At 40.7% G+C, this 23,432-nt stretch overlaps 9 protein-coding genes across 9 annotated transcripts; 5 read left to right on the top strand and 4 right to left on the bottom strand.

Moving 5' to 3' along the window:
- Nucleotides 1–1,753: 1,753 nt before the first annotated feature.
- Nucleotides 1,754–2,800, top strand: ZRT2 (low-affinity Zn(2+) transporter ZRT2; the record flags this gene model as incomplete). Its single annotated transcript, XM_037286787.1, has 1 exon — nucleotides 1,754–2,800. The coding sequence occupies one exon, from the start codon at nucleotides 1,754–1,756 to the stop codon at nucleotides 2,798–2,800; it is 1,047 nt and encodes a 348-aa protein (XP_037142682.1).
- Nucleotides 2,801–4,172: 1,372 nt separating this feature from the next.
- Nucleotides 4,173–5,003, top strand: HG535_0A09000 (inorganic phosphate transporter; the record flags this gene model as incomplete). Its single annotated transcript, XM_037286786.1, has 1 exon — nucleotides 4,173–5,003. The coding sequence occupies one exon, from the start codon at nucleotides 4,173–4,175 to the stop codon at nucleotides 5,001–5,003; it is 831 nt and encodes a 276-aa protein (XP_037142681.1).
- A 2,662-nt stretch (nucleotides 5,004–7,665) lies between these two features.
- On the top strand, nucleotides 7,666–8,172 carry HG535_0A08990 (uncharacterized protein; the record flags this gene model as incomplete). The annotated part of the gene is made up of 1 exon (XM_037286785.1): nucleotides 7,666–8,172. One exon carries the CDS (start codon nucleotides 7,666–7,668, stop codon nucleotides 8,170–8,172), a length of 507 nt encoding a protein of 168 aa, XP_037142680.1.
- Nucleotides 8,173–8,936: 764 nt separating this feature from the next.
- On the top strand, nucleotides 8,937–9,950 carry HG535_0A08980 (uncharacterized protein; the record flags this gene model as incomplete). The annotated part of the gene is made up of 1 exon (XM_037286784.1): nucleotides 8,937–9,950. One exon carries the CDS (start codon nucleotides 8,937–8,939, stop codon nucleotides 9,948–9,950), a length of 1,014 nt encoding a protein of 337 aa, XP_037142679.1.
- A 412-nt stretch (nucleotides 9,951–10,362) lies between these two features.
- Nucleotides 10,363–11,775, bottom strand: HG535_0A08970 (glycoside hydrolase family 27 protein; the record flags this gene model as incomplete). Its single annotated transcript, XM_037286783.1, has 1 exon — nucleotides 10,363–11,775. The coding sequence occupies one exon, from the start codon at nucleotides 11,773–11,775 to the stop codon at nucleotides 10,363–10,365; it is 1,413 nt and encodes a 470-aa protein (XP_037142678.1).
- A 1,873-nt stretch (nucleotides 11,776–13,648) lies between these two features.
- On the bottom strand, nucleotides 13,649–14,362 carry HG535_0A08960 (uncharacterized protein; the record flags this gene model as incomplete). The annotated part of the gene is made up of 1 exon (XM_037286782.1): nucleotides 13,649–14,362. The coding sequence occupies one exon, from the start codon at nucleotides 14,360–14,362 to the stop codon at nucleotides 13,649–13,651; it is 714 nt and encodes a 237-aa protein (XP_037142677.1).
- A 1,194-nt stretch (nucleotides 14,363–15,556) lies between these two features.
- On the top strand, nucleotides 15,557–17,377 carry HG535_0A08950 (nucleobase cation symporter-1 family protein; the record flags this gene model as incomplete). The annotated part of the gene is made up of 1 exon (XM_037286781.1): nucleotides 15,557–17,377. The coding sequence occupies one exon, from the start codon at nucleotides 15,557–15,559 to the stop codon at nucleotides 17,375–17,377; it is 1,821 nt and encodes a 606-aa protein (XP_037142676.1).
- Nucleotides 17,378–18,016: 639 nt separating this feature from the next.
- On the bottom strand, nucleotides 18,017–20,644 carry SUL1 (sulfate permease; the record flags this gene model as incomplete). The annotated part of the gene is made up of 1 exon (XM_037286780.1): nucleotides 18,017–20,644. One exon carries the CDS (start codon nucleotides 20,642–20,644, stop codon nucleotides 18,017–18,019), a length of 2,628 nt encoding a protein of 875 aa, XP_037142675.1.
- Nucleotides 20,645–21,309: 665 nt separating this feature from the next.
- Nucleotides 21,310–23,004, bottom strand: VBA2 (Vba2p; the record flags this gene model as incomplete). The annotated part of the gene is made up of 1 exon (XM_037286779.1): nucleotides 21,310–23,004. The coding sequence occupies one exon, from the start codon at nucleotides 23,002–23,004 to the stop codon at nucleotides 21,310–21,312; it is 1,695 nt and encodes a 564-aa protein (XP_037142674.1).
- Between the last annotated feature and the right edge of the window lie 428 nt (nucleotides 23,005–23,432).

Raw genomic sequence — 23,432 nt, 5'->3', positions numbered from 1 at the left:
TAAGACAACCTTTAGGGAATCTAATTGTGTTGACAATGGTAGTTAATGCGTTTCTTAGATCGAGCACAAGCCAAGATATAAGCGAGAACTTATCGTGCTCGACAAGCTTGTATAGTCCATGTGTCAACACAACTTCAACACCAAAAGTCCGAGAAATAGATTACGGTTGGAATCTACGAACGCGCTGCTCTGGCTTTAAGAAGACTTGTTATATCGATGCTCTCTGAACCTCTCTCTCACGCCCTTTCATATCAGACGTTCAAGAATTTGTTAAAGCTGAGTGCAACAATTTTTAGTACCTTCCTCGTGAAGTGAAGTGATGGCAATCAACAGTCTGTTTAAAAAAATGCTGCAAGGTATTTTAAAATACCTAGATTTTTTAAGAACACCAAGAAAACTAAGGAAATAGTTACTGTCATTTCTTCATTTTAGTTTCTACACAATGGAAACTTGTGATTTGATTTGTTTATTAGTGAAGAAATTTTGGTTTACATAAACCAAAAAAACGAGACTTCAACATGAAAAAAACAATTTGCGCTCACTTCAATTGTTGCCAGGTATTTCTTAGAACCAGACCTATACTGCGTTAAGCTGCCATTGTGAACAAGCGGTCGTTGCAGGAGTACGGATTGAATTATAGAACGCGACTTCATTCTTGGTTGTTTTCATTCAAATTACCGTCATGCTCCTAATTAATGAACTGTCAACCCAACGGCTTGAACGTTTTTCAACTTCCACTTTATCCCTATGCTTTCCTTGATTGAGCCAATTGATCATACGACAAAAATTTATAGTCTAATTTTCAAATATCTCAAGCAATGGTACCCTAGTCAATGCCAAATGCGTTTTCTTAGTGAGAAAAGCTGAAGGATGGTTCAAAACATCCCTGGCTTGGATTAGGATAAGGAGAAAAGATCTGACAGCAAGGCAACGCTTTGTCATCCCTCCACGCCTCCTCCGGGCCAATTTGTGCTTTAATGGAGTTGCTCTTCGACGACAGCGTACTTTGAGTCTATTGAGTTAGGTGACCTAGTCATCTCTTTCTGGACAAAATATAAATTAGGGGTCCTTAAGTCTGTTCGGCTTTGCACATCAAGTATTGTAAACCTCTTATCATTATCGCCGCCAAGCGCGAGGTGCAAGCATAGAAGACTGCCATGACGGTACCGTGCTATCATAATGACGAAGTGTTACCCATCTCAATACCTGCAGGTAGCTTCAATGTGTATATTAAACAAGATACGGCTAAGCTTCAATGATACTGCGACCGTCGTTTCACAAAAGCCTGTCTCATTTTCATGCTCACATGTGGAAAAGCATTGGCGCTTGTCGCGGCATGTGCGACGACCCAGTCAGTTGCTTGATAGTTTCGATAAGGGAACAGCCGCGCTGATGCGTCTAGATATGAAAAAAAAATTGGTATGTAGTAGCGACGAACTTTTTGCAGCTCGAAAGAAAATAAAGCAGGGATAGGGCACATCGCAAGATCGCCATGTATCATATTCGAAGTCCGATTATACCATTTGACAAGACTATAGGCTACCGTTGTGGCTCATTGCTTTTTAAAATTCCGGACATGAGCAGAACCTTGGGACCTTAACCATGAAGGTTGATCTTTAAGCTATAAAAGGTCACATACCATGAATCCAGTGGTTAGAGAAGAGATATATATACAGAAGAACTTCACAATACACGAAAATTATTCAACCATGTTCTATCACCAAAAGCGTCTTGCCGTTCCCAAGATTGCAGTATGTCGAACTTTGGAGCTTCTCAATTGGTGCCCAGAAACGAACTGAAATGCCCATCCAATAATGAATACAATGGCCAGGACGGATTACGGCTAGTGTCGGTATTTCTAATATTAATTGCTTCCGGAATAGGAGCATACTTTCCGATGTTCGCATCATCGTATTCCTCGATAAATCTACCTGAAAGCTGCTTTTTCTTCGCAAAGTATTTTGGGTCAGGTGTGATAATTGCTACAGGTTTCGTTCATTTGCTACAACCAGCAACAGAATCTCTGGGCAACCCTTGTCTGGGTGACTTTTTCACTGAATTCCCTTGGGCATTTGCAATTTTACAAGGGGCCATTTTTTTACTCTTTATTTTCGATATTGTGAGCCATTCATATGAAGTGCCAAACTATTCACAAGTGGAAGCCTCAGAAAACATGCCACAATGTGAACGACAAGAAAATTCATACTACTACCACGTGAACGCTAAGCATACTCCCACAGGATATATACAAGAATATGGAGCTACGACACCTATGGTTCCGGTACACTCCCTTGAAAGACAGGATTACAAAGCACAAATCTTGTCACTTTTCATTTTAGAGTTCGGACTAATATTTCATTCTGTTTTCATTGGACTCTCTTTGGCTGTTGCAGGCGATGATCTTAAAACTCTGTTGGCGGTCTTAGTATTTCACCAACTCTTTGAAGGGATGGGACTAGGCGTCCGCATAGCTGAAATAAAGTGGTCCAAGAATAAACAGACAACGCCGTGGCTTCTTGCGTTCGCTTTTACAGTTACGACACCTCTATCCATCATTGCTGGGTTTTTTCTCAGAGATAGCTTCTCACTAGGCTCAAAAGGAGCTTTGATTACAAGCGGTGTAGTTGATGCGTTCTCTGCTGGAATTCTAATCTATACTGGGTTGGTAGAATTGTTGGCCAATGAATTTTTATATTCCGATACATTTGTGGGAGAGAATAAGTTCAAAGACATGTTAAATGGAAGTTTTATCATGATATTGGGCTCAATCTTGATGACACTGTTAGGGAAATGGGCATGAAATTTTTCAGCGTATCTATCTAGGAATGCCTTCAATCAGGGTTTGTGGTCTTGAGCGGGCAAAAAAGAAAATACTGAAACACAGTTTATTATTGGCTCTTACGTGCTATGTTTGACATTGAACATTTCCAGATAATGCACACACTAAACTCTATATTTCCACCTCAGCCACTAGACACGTATAGCTCTTACAAACCACTAAAGTCCATCTGCATTCCAGGAGTATATGCCCCGGCTCATCATCAAACAAAACCAACCGAATCTCGATTTAATTCTGCTTGGCCTCGCACACTAGTCAATATTGCGTGTACACACATTCGATAAGGTGTCGGAGTCGAGCAACAGTTCTTACGGTTAATTTCACTCTACATAGGCGAATATTCAAAGGGAATATTCTCTGTAAAGCTTACAAAGTAACAATTGGATCTGCCTTGATTAATTTTTCACCAAGGACTAGTTGCGGAAACGGGCTTTGCTAGAGTGCGTCAACAACTTATCTGGGAATCTGTAGCATCATTCTTATCTTCATTGTAATAGAAGCATTCGTGGCATCAAATGGCATGCTCTATATTTTTTCAAGCTCAATAACGGCAGTGTGTGAAATATGCTCTGCACTTTTTTTCTCCTCTAGTTATGATGACAGGATTGCTTCTTCCTTCAATTGTTCCATCGAAACGTCATTTTGGGTCAGAAACAGAAAAATGGCAAAAGTTCGAGCCGCTCTCTGCTTTTCTCGACCCACGTGGCTAATAGCTATTTGGATCCTGCGCTGGACCCCGCGTAGATCTTTCTGAAAATAAACGCCTGAAAAGTATAATTCTCGACCATGAGTTGAACGTGGCGAGGCGGTGTCAAGTAATTCAAACAGGAAAAAAAATAAGAAAGCTTCCACAGGCACAATAGACCCTGCGCATTATCCTGGAATAAGCGGTGGACAAGGTGACAAAACAGGATTGTGAGAAATCGCGCTTCAAGTTCTCGTCTCCGCAATAAAAATTACAACTGAAGATATAAAACCTTCATATTTTGTAAGCATGTCTTCATTTAATCAAATACTGCTCGGTTTGGTTGGATAAATTCAAAAAAGGAGGATCTCACTATAAACCGTTAAATATGGTGCTACATCAGTTTGACTATATCTTTGCAATCACCATGCTATTCGCATTTTTAGATGCTTTTAACATTGGGGCGAACGATGTTGCCAATTCTTTTGCCTCCTCAATCTCATCCAGATCACTAAAATATTGGCAAGCTATGGTGTTGGCGGGTATTTGCGAGTTTTTGGGTTCAGTGCTTGCGGGAGCAAGAGTTTCAGGTCCTATTAGAAACAATATCGTGATGCCTCTATCTTTGAGAATGACCCTACAGTTTTGATGTTAACCGTGGCCTGTGCTTTGATTGGATCCGCGTGCTGGTTAACAATAGCAACTTCAATTGGTCTACCTGTCTCAACAACCCATTCTATTGTCGGTGGTACAATCAGCGCTGGTATTGCCGCCGGAGGTGCCTCTGGCGTGATTTGGGGGTGGAATGGAGTATCCCAAATTATAGCCTCGTGGTTTATCACTCCAGTTTTGGCTCGCTGTATCGCTGCTGTCGTCTTCATAATCTCAAAGTTGCTTGTTTTGAAAGTCAAATCACTGGAAAGATCCATCAAAAATGCCTTATTGTTAGTAGGATTTCTAGTATTTGCAACTTTCTCTATTTTGACAATGTTAATTGTCTGGGAGGGCTCGCCAAATTTGCATCTGGATAATTTATCTGGCACAGAAACCGCAGTTTCGATCATTCTTACGGGTGCTGTCGCTTGTGCCGTTTACCTCATCTTCTTCTATCCATACTACAGAAGAAAAATTCTGGATCAAGATTGGACGTTGAAACTAGTTGATATTCTAAGAGGGCCAGTATTCTATTTCAAATCTACAGATAATATTCCTCCTATGCCAGAGGGCCATGAATTGACCATAGACTATTATGAGGGAAGAAGGGTTGAGGAGGAGACTCCACGAACTGAGGATGAGGAGAACAAGATCGCAGATACCGTTTCATCGAGCAGTACTGATAATATTCTCAGAGAAGCAAAAGATGCCACCGTGCAAGAAACTAATCTGGTAAAAATTGAATATTCGGCTGAAGAGAAAATGACGACACGGCAATATTGGTGGTCTCTACTGAAGCAAGGCCCTAAAAATGGCCTCTGCTAGCTTGGTTATTTATTTCGCATGGCTGGACCCAGGACGTCATTAGTGCCCAAGTCAACGACAAGGACATGCTCTCCGGTGATCTCCAAGACATGTTCAAAAGGTCGAAATTTTACGATAACAGAGTGGAATATGTTTATTCCGTCTTACAAGCTATTACTGCTGCTACTATGTCTTTTGCTCATGGTGCTAACGACGTCGCCAATGCCACTGCTCCTCTTTCTGCCGTTTATGAAGTGTGGAGCACAAACTCTGTCGGTGCGGAGTCCGAGGTACCCGTGTGGGTTTTAGCTTACGGTGGTGCCGCTTTAGTTATTGGATGTTGGACGTACGGCTACAATATTATCAAAAATTAGGGTAACAAAATGATTCTTCAATCACCCTCAAGAGGGTTTTCCATCGAACTCTCTGCTGCTATTACAACTGTTATGGCCACTCAATTGGCTATACCGACTTCTACAACCCAAGTTGCCGTAGGGGGGGATTGTTGCGGTTGGATTGTGTAACAAGGATGTTAAATCGGTTAATTGGAGAATGGTGGCATGGTGTTACGCTGGTTGGTTTTTAACTCTGCCAATTGCAGGTCTAATAGCAGGTATCCTGAACGGAATAATTTTGAACGCCCCTCGTTTTGGTGAAGTATATGAGATGACATAAATTGTAGCAAGTCATCTGCGGGTTTAATGGCATAAGAATCGGCAAAGTTGGCGTCCATAACATGTGAATATAATAAGTTTGATAACTGTTTTGTCCCGGACCCGATCTAAGGCTTGCGAATATGCTTCATTGAAATAAGTAAAGCCTGATCTTATATTATAGATTGATGTCATTCATATTTTTTGCGTTGTACTACATTGTATACTAGTGGACGAACTTTTAAGGAGGGCCCAAACAGTATTTGTGTATTCTTCCCGAACTAATACGGCGTTCAACAGAAGGAAAGTCCTTCTTGTGTCCAACGTATCGTCATTTAGAACTTTCTCATGTGAGAGTAGCTATTGTTTACTGTCATCAGAAAAAGAAAATTGCATTAGGTAAAACTTTTGGTGATGAAATTTTCTCACCCTGTTAACAGGATATCGAATTATTGCATCGAGAACAAATTCCTTTCGAGCTTTTGCGTAAAACCGCGCATGTGAAGCTTACTGAGTTTGGTGAAGACACCCTATTACTCTAATATGAAGTGGGGTGACCATATTTTCAATTATTCAATTTTCATTTGCATAATTTTTACGTCAATAAGCGCGAAGCAAGTGCGATAGGTTCCGCTATATATTGAAATAGAACAAATTTAAATCTTTCAGGCATGAATGTATCTTAGTGGCATTTTAGTAAAATCCCAGTAGTATTTTGACGGGTTTTTAATTCTTTAAGGCGCTTTTACTGTCAGTGTTAACGCGTGGAAATCAAAAGAAAGAAGACTTCCACTTCACATTGGTTTCAACTGAATAGACGCTGTTGATAGTGTGGTATATCTACTTTCCGCTGTCACATTTTAAGTTTAGATCATATGATAGGCGAGTAGATGCGAACTTGCCTCGATTTCCTCCCTCCTATGCCTCTTTGAATTTCCTTTAAATTTCTCAAAACATCATTGCCCGTGCAGACTTTGCCATACTGAACAGCAGTGTCAGTTTACCTTCAAATTAGAGCCAAGTTCTAGCAAAATAGTGAAAAGCTAAGCGCTCCAAGTGGGCGGTATCTTACTTTGTGTTTTTTCTCGGGAAGCTCTCTTCGACCCTAGGAAAACAACAATCGTGCAGTAGCCCATATAAAACGACGCTTCTATGAGATTTAGAATATTACACACCCCTGCCTGGTAAAGTGCTCTGCAGTAGGTTCCTGGTAAAAGAACCATGGATTTATTTCATCCACCTTTGAGGTGTCTCATTTTTTATCGGTTAGTTCGGTAGAAATGATTAATCGACCTTTTTTTAGAGTTTGACGTTTTCATGAAAAAGAATGGAAACCTTGGAGGTTAGTATTTCCCCTTTGATTATCACCTCAATTGAGCAGAAGTGTTAAAGTTATCTTGATTATTAACTAGCAAAGAAAGAAAAGGGGTACTTGCGCTCTCTGGCTTGTCCAAATTCTAGGATCTGAAGGTGCTCTAAATTATATTTCACACATGTTATTTGAAATAACTTGTAGCGCATGCATCTTGCGTCACTTTCTTCCTCCCTCTTCACAAAGTTGAAGTCCTCTATTTGAAGCACAAGTGCGAACAAAGCATTTAGGAATAATTTCTACACCTTAGACACTGATTGTATAACAAAACTGCTCTCCCTAAACAGTGTAACCTTCAAAGTAAGTGATACCCAACAGAATAAGTGATGGACAGAGCAGCTTTTTGGAACGCCAGAGCACTTTGCTATAAAGAATACAATGAGCTGAATACATTACCTCCAACGTTGATCCTCGCAAATATGCTCGAGATGTATCTTGCAGATGATATCATAGAGGTGGCGTGCGCGACAGGGCTGTTTACAGTATTCAACTTGTGTAACTTGGATAACGCAAAGCGATTCATTTCAGTAGATGTGTCAGATGCTATGATTGAGCTAGCTGAGAAAAGGAAATCTAACACAAGGGGGTTAAACAAGAAAATAATTCACAGCTTAAGGTGGAAGACGCTCAAGATCTGTACTTCATAGACAATGAATCTATGGACGTGTATGTCAGCAACATGTGTATTCACATGGTTTCCGACCAAATAAAATTTCTCAAGGAAGCCAAACGAGTGTTGAGAAAAGGAGGGAAAATTGGTCTTACGGTGCCTTGTAAAGAAGACGGTATGATGAATCTTTTTATTAGTAACATGAAAAAAAACGATGTTTTGCCACCCCTTCCAAACAATCCATGGTCGCTTGGATCTAAGAATAATATGATAAAGCTATTACAGGAGAATGGATTTGAAGTCAGGTATTGCTGGGATGATCATTTCAAGTTACCGTATTTCAACGACGACTCTATAGATTTTCAAATAAACCATGGCGAGCTGAAGCCTTTCTGTGAGGCTCTTGCACTTGAGAAGAAAAATAATCTCAGGAATGATATCATTCAAGATTTTCATGAAATGAAGAAAAACTTCATCCCTTTACAAATGAAATTAGTTTCTATCGTTGTCGTGAAGGCAGAAAAAGAGCTAAGGCACATGTGCCGCTGGTATTAATAGTCTATGCATCTTTTAAAGTTGAGGGTTTTCCTTGAATTTCTCGAACGAGGACAATAAATTCAATTGAAAAACAAAAAAAAACCTGCTTGTGCAATCTCCCGGTACAAACTCTACCAACAATATGCTTAGAACATTTCCATGAAAATATAAAAGACCCAAGGTTTTCAAGAAATCTCTATCTTTTTATAATAGTCATTTGTGTCCTATTTAGAAAAATCCAAAATCAAGTGTCCTTTTCAATGACACTAATATAAACCGTTATTATTAACATCATAGAATAAACAGAGGAGCCAGTTGCTTTGAAGAACACCAAGCAGAGGGATGCCTTAGAATGCTGATCTCGATGCATGTAACATTTTCGGGAACTATATGGCGCACAAGTACAAACCTAGGATATAAATAAAAAAATTCTTTAAATTATAACTAGCACATGTGTTACTTCAGCATGAGCCGAAAGAATCAGAGTTCATGTGCGCCTAACAACGTGAATTAATCTCATAGAGGTGAATATGTCCTCAGAAAACGCCCTAACGATCAAGCTGGAAAAAAAATATTAAAAAGTGCACGATAGTGATAGTTTACCACCCGTCAACTCCGCGGAAAATACATCATATATGAAATAGCAAATGACAAATCGCAGACTGTTTCACGAACAGACTACGTAAACACACTAAGATACCACCAAGATATAAAGCCGACAAGAGAATCAATCTGTGACGTAATTAACTAAGCGTTCTCCTTTTGCAGTCTTTCGAAAAAGGATGAGTTCGATTTCTTTCAAAAGTAGAGTGAAAGGCATCGCAGAGATATACCGTGCCGTCGTGGCCAATAAACCCGCTTACTTGCCGGAAGATTATCCAGATCTGACGAACAAAACAGCTATTGTTACTGGAGCTAATACAGGTATCGGATGGCATGTCTCCAAACTGTTATATGAGAAGAATTGCCACGTGATTACAGTGGTTAGAACGGAGTCAAAAGGCTTAGAGGCATCTGAAACCATAAAGAAGGAAATAGCGAGCTCAAAAGGCTCTATCACAGTGGTAGGTGGTTGTGATTTCCTGGATTTGACAACAGTTAAGGATGCTGGTGATAAGATCAAAGCGGCTCTCGGAGATAAACCTTTAAACGTGGTAATCCATAATGCTGGTTTAATGGCCCCTAAAAATCAAGGAACATCGAAACAAGGGTACGAGGCAATGTTTTCCGTAAACGTATTGGGTCCTCAGCTGTTGCAGCATTTTATAGATCCTCTCTTCTTGAAAAAAGATGATACCTTGAAGAGAATTGTGTGGGTAAGTTCTGGAGCACATTTTTCAGGCTTTCCAGAATGCGGTATACATTGGGAAAATCCCACATTTGAAGGGATTCCTCTCAATGAAAGACCTGACAATATTACTCTCTATGGACAATCAAAAGCGGCAAACATTTTGCAAGCTAAGGGATGGTCGACTACTCATAAGGTCATTGTGGAAAACATAGGCTGTGTTTCTGTATCATGTTTCCCTGGAATTTTGAAAACGGAACTGATGAGAGAATGGGGGACCTCCCTCAATTATTTAGCCTCTTGTTTGTTTAAGGATGGCTCTTATGGAGCATATACAGAGCTGTATGCGGCACTTTATCCGGGACTCTCTATAAAGGACACGGGGGCATACATTTTCCCTTTCGGTGAAATTCATGACCCTAGAGAGGATTTGAGAATAGGTCTGACAGATGGAACTGATTTGAAATTGTGGGATCTTGTTCAAGAAAAGATTTCGCCGTTCTTTTAATGAGCCTACTTATTATTTAATTTATGTTTTTTAGGGACAAGGTCCATAAGTCAAATAAAAATGTGATGATCCAATCGATATCGCTCTACAACCAATGTTTTCAAGAATTTTCTTCAGCGTAATAAGATTCTATTTATAATTTGATTTTTTCTGATAACAGTGCGAAGCGCTCTTTTTAATCTTCAAATCCCTATAATTCAAAACAATTTCTAGACGGAAATGTGTTCAGACCATTAAGCTGCCAGAAGAAATGAACATCAATAATGATAAGTTGTTTTAAAAAGATATTTGAGATGAAAAATACACAAGTTGCCAATTTCGACGTAGAAATGGCCCTGTGCACCTGCAATATAGAAAGTATGTTGTAGAGAAATCGATCATTTATTCGTAACTAAAGTGCTAGACAACTTATTTATTGAAGTCTCAATCTGTAAAGGCCGACACCATGTGCTGGTACAGTAACATTCAGTCTTCCACCTGCTTGAATAGTGCCAATTTGGGATCCAAACAATCTGCTATCATTTCTTGCCAGACCCTGTGAGTAAGACTGTTGAGTACTGTTGTAAAGCAACCCATTAGAAGATCTATTACCATTTAAAATGTCGGATGCGACACTATCTTCCATTCTATTGGCCCATAGGTCATAAACAGCCCAGGTAGAATTTAATTCAGGAGCGCCCGGGTGACTGTCGAAAAAGATGTCATCCAATCCAGCGTTCATAGGCCTCATTCTGTTTCCACCATTCAAAAATGCAATAACTTGATCGCCGTTCTCAAGAGGACCACTCCAAAATTGAACTTCACCTCTTCCGTAGGCGTCAGTATCTGATACTTGACGTCTCCAAACCCTAGTTGCTGGAACACCTCTTGGATCCTGGTTGATGGCAATAACCGGAGATTGAGCGTAAATCGAGAATGAGGAAGGCTTTAAGTGATTGACATCAGCACCAATGATCAAGGGTGACCTAACCATAGCCCACATAGAGAAATGAGCTTTCTCTTCATCATCGGTCAAATTACCAACTCCGACTTCCAACATGTCTAGATCATTCCAACCACCTGGGTTTGCATTTTGGCCCATTGGTGCCGCTTTATTCAAAATATTCATGATTGAGCAATGATACCCTGCGTATTTACAATCATACTCGTCATCACCACAAGGACATCTGCTGTCAGGACGATCAAAATCCGCAGTGATATCTCCACTCATTCTCCATGAATTAGCAATCGCAGACCCCCAGTAAAATGTCAAATCTTGACCCCAGTTGCACAGGGAGTAGAAAATTGGTCTACCAGTGTTATTCAAGGCATCCGACATGGCTTTATATCTCTCATAAGACGCTTGAGGAGTACCGAATTGGCCCTTGTTATAGCAGTTGTCGTATTTCAAGTAGTCAACTTCGTTTCTTGCAAAGAACTGGGCATCCTTCTCCTCGTGACCCAACGAGCCAGGGTAGCCAGCACAGGTATACTCACCTGCAGAGGAATACATTCCGAAAAGAAGATCCTGGTCGTGCAGGTGGTCCGCAACGTATTTCATTCCGTGAGGAAACTTGTTAAGGTCAGGAACAAGAGACCCGTTCGAGCTTCTGCCACCAGACCAACAATCATCCAAAATGACATAGTTGTAACCTACATCCTTCAGTCCCAATTCTGAGATCCTGTCAGCGGTTCCCAAAAGCAATTGCTCCGTGACGTTGCACGCAAACGTGTTCCAATTGTTCCATCCCATCTGGGGAGTGAGGCCGAGCCCATTGTAACTGGGGCTCACACCGAGAGCTGTTTCTACAAGCGCAGTAGATGTCAAAAGTAGCAAAGAAAACATAGTGAGTTGCTGTACTATACTGTTCTACAGCGGATCCTACCTGTGAACATCTGCTTAAACTGGAAAATCCTGGCTCTTTTATATGTCATCCTTCACATCCTGGTCAGTAGACTCGTTCATAGTCAAGTGGTTTTTCACTTCCTGCGAATTCACAAGTCTACCTGTTCTATTGTCAATTCCTCGGACTACAGTAGTCCTGAAGGTATGTTGGTCATCAATTGAAACTGAAACACCAAGGGAACTTTTGTTGGATTGAACGTGCTCGAATTAATGGACTTCCCTTTACAGATATCCTGGAGGCACACTCCCCCACACTCCTTCTCCTTCTGCTTCTCCTTCCCCTTCATCATCATCCCACCATGTGCACATGCAGTAGCAGATTCCTAGAACGGACCCAATACGTAATTGAACATATCTAACTCTTCGTGAATCATGTACTACCCTTCCCCGCCTTCAATAGCAAGATCGGGGAAAAGCCCATGCTAGCAACCAGTGTTGAAGAGGTATCGACCTATTGCAGAAACTTTCTCATGTTACAGGCGGGGTATTTGCTCCCCGCCCCTTGGAATGCGGGCCAGTTTTGTTCGAGCACTCGTTAAAGTTTTTTTTTTCAGGGCGCAATCGCCCAAAAGGGAAGGAGGGGTGAAGGCTTTTTCACCAACAGCGCGTGGTTGAAAGGATGCATGCGGGACAACAAAAAAGCTTGGGGAAACGCATACCTTGCTACGAACGGATTAATCGTATGAATGCGGTGGGCACGACAAGGGCGGCCTATTTGAAAAATTTCACCATTTAAAAAAGTAGAAGCCCAATGGTACAGGTGTTTGCACAGTCGGCATTGCAACCGCGGTTTAATTAAGTGTCTGCCGGGCATTGCGATGTCGATTCCTCAATAAGGCACTGTTGTCTTCAACCGACTCCGTTCGCAGATGATTGTTTTACGTTGTGAAAGGAGAGGCAATTGGTTGCTAGATGTGGGTCACATGATCGCACACGGCTCGAGGTGTTTCTGATAGAATGGTATATGCTGCTACGTGTGCCTGGAGAATGCAATGGGAGTGTTCAAGCTCGTTCAAGCTCGTTCAGACAGCATTGTCCACAAAACCTACTCTGACTCGCTTATGTTATTGAGGTGGCTCGTGAGTAATAATGCCTCAAGGCTCATATCGGCGCTTGGTGCCATTTGGGGAGGCGTGCCTCTGGAAAGTTACCGCACAAAGATGGGGAATGTTTTCGTGGTTCTGGAACACATATTGCTGCAACAACGTCTGCGGACAGGAAGTTTGACGAGCCCAACATGCACTGTCAGATGCGGTTTGCGACGACTAGCTCCATGGGAACTGGTGAAACTGAGTAGATAGAAAGTGGGCGACAGCAAAGGAGCTATGTGGAGCAAATGGTGGAAAATTCGAAGGATGTTGAGGCTCTTTAACAGCTGACCTCTGCGCGCGCATAGGTCACTTTGGTGGCTAGCGGAGGTCCCTACAGAATGATTACGATGTATTTGTCCCCATAGTCTTCGATATCATCCTGCCTCTGCGATGGTGAGGGCGGCGTGATATTCCTAGTATACTCCGTGCTCAGAGGCCACCATGCCCTTTGAATCTGTGAAGGCAGATCGGAAGGTAAATTTCGTCACTTTACGGTCGCACGATGAAACGGTTGAGTTTTTGCGTGTTCGAGACTTCTGAATCATCCTCGAGAAAACCTCTACCATGATAGTGTTTATCTTGGTAGATGTTCTTTCTGGTACAAAGTATAGCCGACAGAAGGCATCACTTCGTCCGAGTTACTCGACGATGTGCGTCTTTCCACATGAAATAGGTTCTATACACAACACTAGCGTAGCGATATTTACTGAAAGATCCTCTAGTTATCTACCCAAGTTTTCTCTTACCTGAACTAAACTTCTTTTCTGCTTGCCATTTACAAAGTTCTCTTCGTCCATCCACTGCTCAAATGCCTTTTCACAGTGATCCCATTCGCAGTCGATAACTGAGAACCAGTGAGTGTCACGGTTTCTGCCCTTGTACACTTGTATCTGCCGAAATGTTCCTTCGAATTTATATCCTAGACGCTGTGCTGCTGCTTGAGACGGTTTATTGAGACTATCACATTTCCACTCCAATCTTCTATAATCCAATGATTCGAAAACATATTTCATCAGTAAATAATGTGCTTCAGTAGCCATGGTGGTCTTCTGAAGCTCTGGCGAAAAAACGACGTATCCCACTTCGGCCACGCCATTTTCCTTATCAATTCTCATCAAAGCAAAAGATCCTACGGAACGCCCAGTTTTTTTATTTATGATGGCGAATTGTACTTCTTGCGATGAATTAGCGATATCCGTAATGAATTTTTGATAATCCTCAAGGTTATTAAAAGGGCCTATCGGGATATATGTCCATATTCTTTCATCTTTAGCTTTTTTGTGTGCCTCAAATAGTTGAGCAGCGTGCGTTTGACTATTCAAGGGCTCGATCCAACAATGTTTCCCTTCTATCGTAACTCTTTCCGGGTATTTTTTGGGCTGCCAATCCTTAAGTGGAAAGCCAATCTCTTGATTGCATTCGTTGAACCACTTCATTGACGACGATACACCATTATAAATACTATGATTGACAAGTTATGGTCAAACCTATGGCTGAATTTATACGCCGTTTATGATTTACACTAGACACCATTTGGATGACTCACAAATGGCCTCTGCATTAGAACGCCAAATATGAAAAACGAGTGCAAAAGATACGGTACTCTGATTAAACAAAAACTTAGATTCTGTAAGGCGTTGAATGCATTATGTTTCAATTCCAAAAAATGACGTACCATGCATACCAATGGTTGTATTCCCGGTCATTAATTTGTGTCGTGCTACAGGTAGGCGAGTCAGCGGAAGCTGTTATCCGTAACAGACCAGTTTCAGTCGAGAAACAGAAAAACTTCAGTGTCGTATGACAATAATCCTTAGCTAGCTAAAACTCTTTCGAAAGTATATCACATACACAATATTCGAGTCACAAGTATTATTATAATTGATGATATGTTAACAAGAACTTCAAACCGACAATGCGTACTTCGGCAGTTTGATCTAAATCCTATTCCAATCTGAAAGTTAGAATATGCCGACAGGTGTCCTACGACTCAATATGAACAAACATATCTATATTGCGTACCTGCGAGACATGGATATCAGCGCATGATTACAAATTGTTTTTGGAAGACACTTCTGAAGCATATACATCGCAATATTGATTGTATCAATTGATGACGTTTATCGGCTATTATAAACTTTAAGTGGCCTGCACATATACTGAAGAAATTCCGGCTAACGTTCAGTATTTTGCAGAGTGGTATAAAAATTTCAAGATAGTGAATTCATTTTCACCTCGTAGTATAATTTTGAGTTTTTCTTACGAACTAATACTTTTACTATGCAGTCTCTATTTTGGCGCAGTTTTCAAAAAATAGTGCAAATTTGAATGGCGATCCCGCCGAGAGGGAACTTCAAACGCGCCGTTTCGAGCGGGATCTGGGGGATAAGGATAAGGGTTTATGGTGATTAGAAAATTTAGGTCTGATAGGCGAACTTATCTTCTAACACAATGAAAAAATCAGCCACACAGATGAGATAAGAGGCATACGTTCAACTGACTGCAACTGACTGCGACTTTGGTGAGATGGAAAACTGTATAAAATGGCAATCATCGTTGGAAGGAAAGTGGCACTCAAGCACCCTATCATCTAATATCGCGATTTGCGAAAAACAGCTCGAGCACACACTATGACAACTAACGAACAGGTGGGAATCATAAGATCTCTTGTCAGCGAGACGGATTTCGAAATCATCAAGGATCAAGAAAAATTACAAGAGTCGCACATCAATCTGAAAGGGTGGAGGAAATGGCTAAGCAAATTAGAAGTGCCACACAGCGAAGAAGAACCGATTTCCGTGTTGAGAAATCCAGACTTACAACCGGTCAAACCGAACATGAGAATCTGGGGATTTTGGTCATATTTTGCTTACTGGGGTCTTCCTAACTTCGCTGTGGCTACATTTTCAACGGGCTCTGCTTTACTTGCGCTGAATTTGAATATCCAACAATCAATTGGCGCTATAGTTATTGCAAATGTTCTTATTGGTGTTTTTACTATTTTAAACTCTAACCCGGGAATCAAGTATCACATTGGGTACACCTTGGATCAAAGAATGATTTTTGGTATTTATGGATCATTTGTGGGGATAATTTTTAGAGTGGGACTCTCGGTGGTTTTGTATGCTTATATGGCTTGGTTAGGTGGACTCTGTATTAATATGATCTTCAGTTCCTTTTCCTCAAATTACCTTAATTTGGAAAATACGTTCCCAGAGTCAGTGCCAATGGCAAGAAAAGATCTGATCGGTTTCCTTTGCTTTCAAATAGTACAGATGCCTTTCGCCTTTGTCAAGCCAATAAGGGTAAATATACCCTCTATTGTTACTTGTTTTATGACTCTTTTTTCCGTTATTGGCCTAATGGCATATTTGCTCAGCACAAATGGGGGCCCGGGTCCATTGTATTACGAAAAGGTTACACTCTCTTCTAATGATAGATCATGGATGTGGTTATATGCGATCACAATCTGGTATAGTGGAGTGTCCCCAGCAGTTGCGAATCAGTCAGATTACTCTCGTTTTGCTAAAAGTGAAAAAAGTTGCTACTGGGGACTTTTCCTGGGTACAGTATTGCCTGGAACGTTCGTTTCTTTGGCTGGTATGTTCTGTGCTTCTGCCTGTCAACAGCTGTATGGTGAACCATTCTGGACACCAGATCAAATCGTTGATCAATGGCTAAGGACAAATTACTCTTCTAAGGCGCGGGCCGCAGCATTTTTTATTGGAATTAGTTTCACGGGTTCTCAACTGTTCCTAAACCTCACACAAAACGGTTACTCTTGTGGAATGGATCTTGCAGGAATTTTGCCAAAATACTTGAATATAACAAGGGGTACTCTATTTGTTCAACTAATTTCCTGGGTCGTCCAGCCCTGGACATTTTTCAACACTTCCTCGTCCTTTTTAAATGCTATGAGTTCCTTTGGGGTATTCACCACTCCAATTGCCGTTATTAACATCATTGAGTACTACATTGTTCGGAGATCAAAAATCACGCTGCTCGATTTCTTTACGCTATCTGAAAAGGGTGCGTATTGGTACGATCACGGAATCAATTGGAGATCTTTGGTTAGTTTACTCGCAGGCGTTGCACTTGGTATTCCCGGGTTGGTATATCAGGTCCATGTCGAAATACAACCCAACGCTGGCATGTTAAATTTTTACTATGGATATTTATTCTTTATTCCTCTGGTTTCAGGTGGTCTTTACTATATTTTTGTACTATTATTCCCAGTGCACCATGAAAAACTGCGTACGGAAGATTTGATCGATTATTTCGACTGTTTCTCTAAGGCAGAGTTGGATAGAATGGGAATGTTGCCCTTCACAAAAGAGGAACAAACTTTTGATATAATTGACGCCCATGTTGATGGCGAAAGTAGTGAACAGTCTGGCTACGGCCACAAAGGCAAAACTTCTGTCAAAGAAGGCGCTGATATTATAGAATAATGGAGTAAGGTTATTTGCACTAATGAGACCCAGGGGGTTATTTGACATATTTGTGTAAACCATCACATAACTTAATAGAGCCAAATGATATTATTATTATTATTACTCTTCCTTTGAGGAAGGGTGGCTTTCGTCAAATGAAGCTACCACTGTGCTTAATTTTAGTAGAAATGAGGGGTATGAAGATTGAGCTATAATTTCGCTCGTATTAGCAATAAAGCTGTTTAAGCTTTGTCTATTAGTTGGGTTTCACGTGTCTTATTACTCTTTCATCCAACACTCAAATTCCATTGAGCGCTTTAAATTTATTAAGGTATTTTTTCTGCATATATACACAACGGTAGCAGCATCACTATCGAGATAGAATATATACATATATATATAGATCACCAGCAGGTTATTTCGTGAGGAGACAATAAACGGTACAACATTTGTTCTTTTATACTAAACAGATTATACAGAATCGAATGCAGCTATACATTTTCCTAGGGATCCATTTACATTAAACAATTATAATGCCACAAATGCGTTGCACTTACGTAATGCGAGCCAGCTCGGTCAAAGGCAAGGCAAGCACGAACACTGATATTATTCAATAGATGGAAAATAGTCAAATTCGCCTATTGTCACAGATTTCATCTAGACGTCCCATTTCGAGAAATCAGGAATATTTATATGAAAAAAGGGGAGATTAGTACCACTGACAGTGTGGATATTGATATGAGTATCGTCTGTTGAAATCATCTCGCTACTATCCGTTAAATACCCATCCTCTGTTCTTTTTCCTTTTGCAACATGATAGCTCGAATGATCAATAATTATAGATTCATCACTATACTCGGAGTTTACCATCCCAAATCCGACGCTCAATAAACCCTTCTTTATCCAGGGGGATATTATTCCAGCAAAATGGAATTCAACCTGTCTGTCTGCGTATCTGTTTACCGCTTTTCTAAGATCTACAAGACTTTGGATGGCAGTGGAATCCACCTGAGCCACTTGTGAAAAGTCTAAGCATAAAATTTTCAAGACAGGCTTTTCGTCTTCTTCAATATTGGTGGAGGGATGCGACACAGCCTGAACCTCTTCATCTCCTCTGTCATGTGGACCACGTTTGAAAAATCTTTTGATAGCTTTGGGGCATTCCCACTCTCCTGGATCGTTCCATGGTCTATCGCCTACATTTCTGGCCTGTACCAGCTGTCCTCTTCTGGTATCTCTTTTAATGCGGTCGAAAATAATGTCATAGTGTCTGGAACAATTGATATATGTATAGCTATCGCCAAAGCGATAAACCAGCACACCCGAGGGAGGTTGTAAAATGGAAATACCACAATTGAGCTCTCTTGTATAACCGTGATCGAAAGGAACCCAAACATTGGTAAATCTATATGTTGAAGGCGACGCAATCTCAATGCTACTCAGAATGTCCTTTGATTGTTTATCACTTCCGGCAGGCGTCAGTTGCGTATCAACACTTGAATGTCCCACAGACACACCCGTCTGAATTGTGGGGTTTAAAACTTCAACAACTTCCACACGTCCCAAAAACTTGCCCGCAGGAAATGCTTGCTTCAGTAAAAGCATCGCCGCTGACCAACACATAGCAAAATATATTCCATTCTCGATTGACGAAAAAACTGTGATCAAAACAGTGATGATGAATGAAAGGCCATCCAATGGATTCGTTTTCCAGAACGTTAGAGTAGTATTATAAGATGCAAGCAAGTCAGAGACTGCATGAATAATAATAGCGGATAACGTGGCCTTAGGTATGAAGAAAAAAGCATCAGTCAAACAGTAAAGTGCCAGCAAAACACAGGCACCAGTGAAAATACCCGAAAATGGTGTACGCACATTACATTTTGCTTTCAAAGCTGATCTTGAAAACGACCCTGTTGTTGGATATGCATGGAAAAAGGTGCCGATCAAATTTGTAACACCAATCGCAATTAATTCCTGATCAGGAACGACCTTATAATCATTGAGCCTTCCGAAAGACTTCGAAATAGCTATATGTTCAAGCACCAGAACAATTATTGAGGAGGGAATATCAGAACTCATCTTTAATAGCAATCCTTCAGGGATTTTCATCACACCTACATCTCTCAAGCCGGAAGGCACTGTTCCTAATATACTAATTGGGCGCTCACTTCTGGATTTGTGTCTTGTTATGCGCCACGATATTGCCGTGAAAACAATAATAATTACTGCATTCCTCAAAGCCTGAGCATAAAAATAACATGTTTTCAAAATCTGTGCTTTTTTTGGATCATTTCTATAGTACTTATCTGCCAAATAAGGACCCATTTTATCGCACCACCATTTCCAGACGTATAGCAGCACTAATGGGATTAATCCAAATACTGCATCAAGTGTTGTGTCTGGCAAGTGTTTCAAACTATCAATGACCACTCTGTATGTTGCATTTCTTGTATTCACCAAACTATTGTATCCCATAAGAGCAGGAACCTGTCCCCAGATGATGTTGAAAGACGAACCCGTCATGAAACCAGCAACCGCATTTAATGAGATCAACTCAACTAAGAAACCAAGACGTAGAACACCTAGGCCAAAAGACACAATACCACAGAGCAAAGCCAAAGTTGTTGCAATTATTGGAGCTGTAACTTCTGTGTTGCCTTCTGGATATTTTTCCAAAACTAACGAAATGACTTTTGCAGTCTGCAAGGACATAACTGCAACAGGCCCAATGCAGACATCCTTGGATGTTGCAAATAAAGAATAAATGAATGCACCAATGAAGGATGAGTAAAGACCATATTGTGGTGCCAAACTAGCAATCTGTGCATACGACATTGACTGCGGAACGAGCACACACCCGACCGTTATACCTGCAACTAGATCAGCATAAGCCCACTTAAAGTTATAATGTGGAAGCCAACGTATAATTGGAAACAGAGAGGTAAAGTAACTGCCTACCGACCTTACTGTTAGCTTCTCTCTTACTGAATGATCGAAATACTCTTTGATGGTTACTGCCTCCTCTTCAAAAGAAGGTATCGACCCGTATGATAAGCGCGGGACCTCACCTTCAACCTCGATAGATCCAGGCCTCTGAGAATTTTTCCCTCTGCCTTTTTTCTCGTCATTATTTCCAGGTTTGTGCTGCGTATATTCTTCCTCGTTGGCTTTGTATTTCACGTACTCTGCTTCTAACTCGCTGTATTCGGGATCGACGCTTTCGCGCTCTATGGCTACTTCAGATCCCTTGTGACTTCCTGAAAGAGAATCCGTTCCGTCCATTTCTAAGTGGGTAATACCTTTACAATTGACAGTGATTGCTATATATCTAAAGATTTGTTTTTATTCTCAAGAAAAGATCTTGAAAGATGAGCAAAAGAAAGAGATCAACCAGTGAAATTCATTCTGCTTTTATGGTAAATCTGCCAAATTTTTAGACTCTTTCCCAAGGTAATTGTGGGTCACAAATACTCGAAGTCATGAAGCGCACACTAAAATAATGTATTGCAGTGCTCTTGATATTCTAGTTTTTCGATTTTAAAGGCGAACTGTGGCGAATTTGTCTCCGAAGGCTAATGCCACACCCCCGCAATATGCGTAAGTAACTTTCGACATTTTGCACTCTCTGGTCATAAAATATGAAATGTTAAGGGAGCGAACATACGCATCGGCCTGCCTCATAGCGCTATTTCATAATCATGTTTAATAAGATCGATTCGGCTGTTGGTTCTGCCCATTTTCTACAGAATGAGCTGTCGCTGTGCTCTTGATCAAGAACTACTGCAAGCTAAGAATGGTCGTTGTTTGAACACTTCCTCTTCACTGTGTAGATGGCATGCATCTCCAAGGTCCTCTGGACAGGTAAAAATATGTGCAAGTGTGATATTTACTAGTAACTCTTCTCTAATATAAAAGCGTAAACTGAATCTATATTATTATGCATGGTATTAGCCCCTTGACAGGGGTTTTTCTAATCTATCTTTGATGAAGCATAGTGTCAAAGCCAACAAAGATAGAAGTGTAGAAAGTAAATGTGCTCTTTGGGTTCCCAGTTCGAACCCTTTTACGACAGTTGATTTTACCTCACCACGTAGAGATCTAATGTATGAAGTATTTGCATTTATGTGAGTGATCAATTGAGTTATTTGATCCTCGTTCAGTAGTCCCCTTAATGCTGTTTGTAGGTAGCAAGTCGCATATACTTGAACCACACCTGATGAAATTGCGACGCCCCATACAGACCCTGTGCTCCGGAAGAGATATAATGTAGATGTCGCTGTAGCTTGGCGCTTCTTGGAAAAAGCAAATATGAATGTGAATAATGTAGTAGGGAAGGTGATTCCTTGACCAAGGTTAGCAGGGATCAAAAAAATACCAATCAGCCAATTTGGAGTTTCGTTATTGATCAGTAGAAACAGAAAGTTACCAAGAAACATCAAAAATATACCAGCGTAAAGTAGCCTAGACAAGCAATTGAACTTACTCATGCAAACACCTGTTATAAAACTCCCAATAGGAGTAAACAGAGATGGTATGGTTAGACGCAGTCCAGCTTTCGCTGCTGAGTCCCCCAAGACAATTTGAAAAAACAATGGCAAGGTGAAAAGATATGCATAACTGGCGAATCCGACTAGGATACTGATGACCAATACCACAAACCCGTATGAAGTTGTCACAAGGTCTAAAGGGATAATTGCCGTTGCAGTGGTTCGTTTCTCATTGACCAGGAATAATATTAAGACCACCACACTTGAAACTAATAGCAGAAGTGAAGAAGGCTGTCTCCACATATTTTCATTGACATTGCCATTACAGCCTATGCTCAGATACAGGAGCTGCAAACTCAAACCCACAATTATCAGAATTGAGCCTGCAATATCGATATCGCTCAAAAATCGTTTAGGATGAATTACCTTAGAAAGTGTCTCGTTCTCAAAGCCTTCTTGATTTGGGACGTAAATACCCATTAAAAACAAGTTGATTACAGAAACTGGCACTTGAGTAAAAAAACACCATCTCCAGCCCACTGTTGAAGCAATTGAGCCACCAAAAGATGCTCCAAATATCGCTCCGAGTCCCAATAGCAAGTTTTGAAATGCCTGAAATAACGGCCTTCTCGAACAAGGTATAACATCTGAGTTAACAATTGTAGAAAGAGTGATTAGACCGCCCCCACCAATACCTGTGAGAGCCCTCATGAAACTCAGCATGTAAATATTCGTGGACAGGCCACAGGCAAGGCATCCAACACCAAATATGCTGCTCGCAAAAAACAAACAACTTCTGCGGCCTAATACATCAGAAAATGATCCGTATAAAGGTTGAAAAGCGGTAGAAGTGATCAGGTATGCTGTAGTAATCCAGTTTGATATGTTAGTATGATTAAATTCATTTCCAATCGTCTGATAAGTTGTTGCGGTGACTGTTCCATCAAAACCAGCTAGAAAAACGTTTGTGAATAGCGCCGCTTCAATTAACCACAAATTAGGTATACTAGAGAGTGGTATATCCCGGTTTTTATCGATATCAATATCACTTGATTCATCTACAGCAAGCAATGCATTTTCCTCTCCATCAGGAATGCTGCCATAGCTTGGATCGTGCACCCTTTCCGCTACGTTGTGCCTGCTATCTAAGTTCATTGACTTTTCGCGAGAACCGGAATCAATATATCCGCCCAGCAATATGCAGTATATATATTCAGAGGAGCATTAAGCTTTAAGGAAACCCTTGTGAAGTATCAAGTGAAAAAACCCTTCTACCTTTTAAAATCGGAATCTCAGTAGTTTATATGGAAAAAGTAAATCTGAAAAGCAGTGAAGTTGAGGAGAAGTGGTCTAATATTTCCTTGTTCTTCAGTATTGCACTCTTTTGAGAACCGCTGTCCACAATGTCTTTCACAGCGCTCTTTGCAGATGTGGCTCCTCCAAAAAAGTCTCTGCCAAAAAGAAAGCAACAACCGATTGTGAGTAGGTTATTTTTCGCAGTTGTTGATACTAGCCTACTTAAACATATACAAATGATAATATTGCAGTAGATCGTCATCTGACAGCGATTCAGAACAGATTTA

The sequence above is a fragment of the Zygotorulaspora mrakii genome, chromosome 1, assembly GCF_013402915.1.
Source record: "Zygotorulaspora mrakii chromosome 1, complete sequence".
Classification (NCBI taxonomy): Eukaryota; Fungi; Ascomycota; class Saccharomycetes; order Saccharomycetales; family Saccharomycetaceae; genus Zygotorulaspora; species Zygotorulaspora mrakii.
This window is presented reverse-complemented; position numbering and strand designations above follow the sequence as displayed.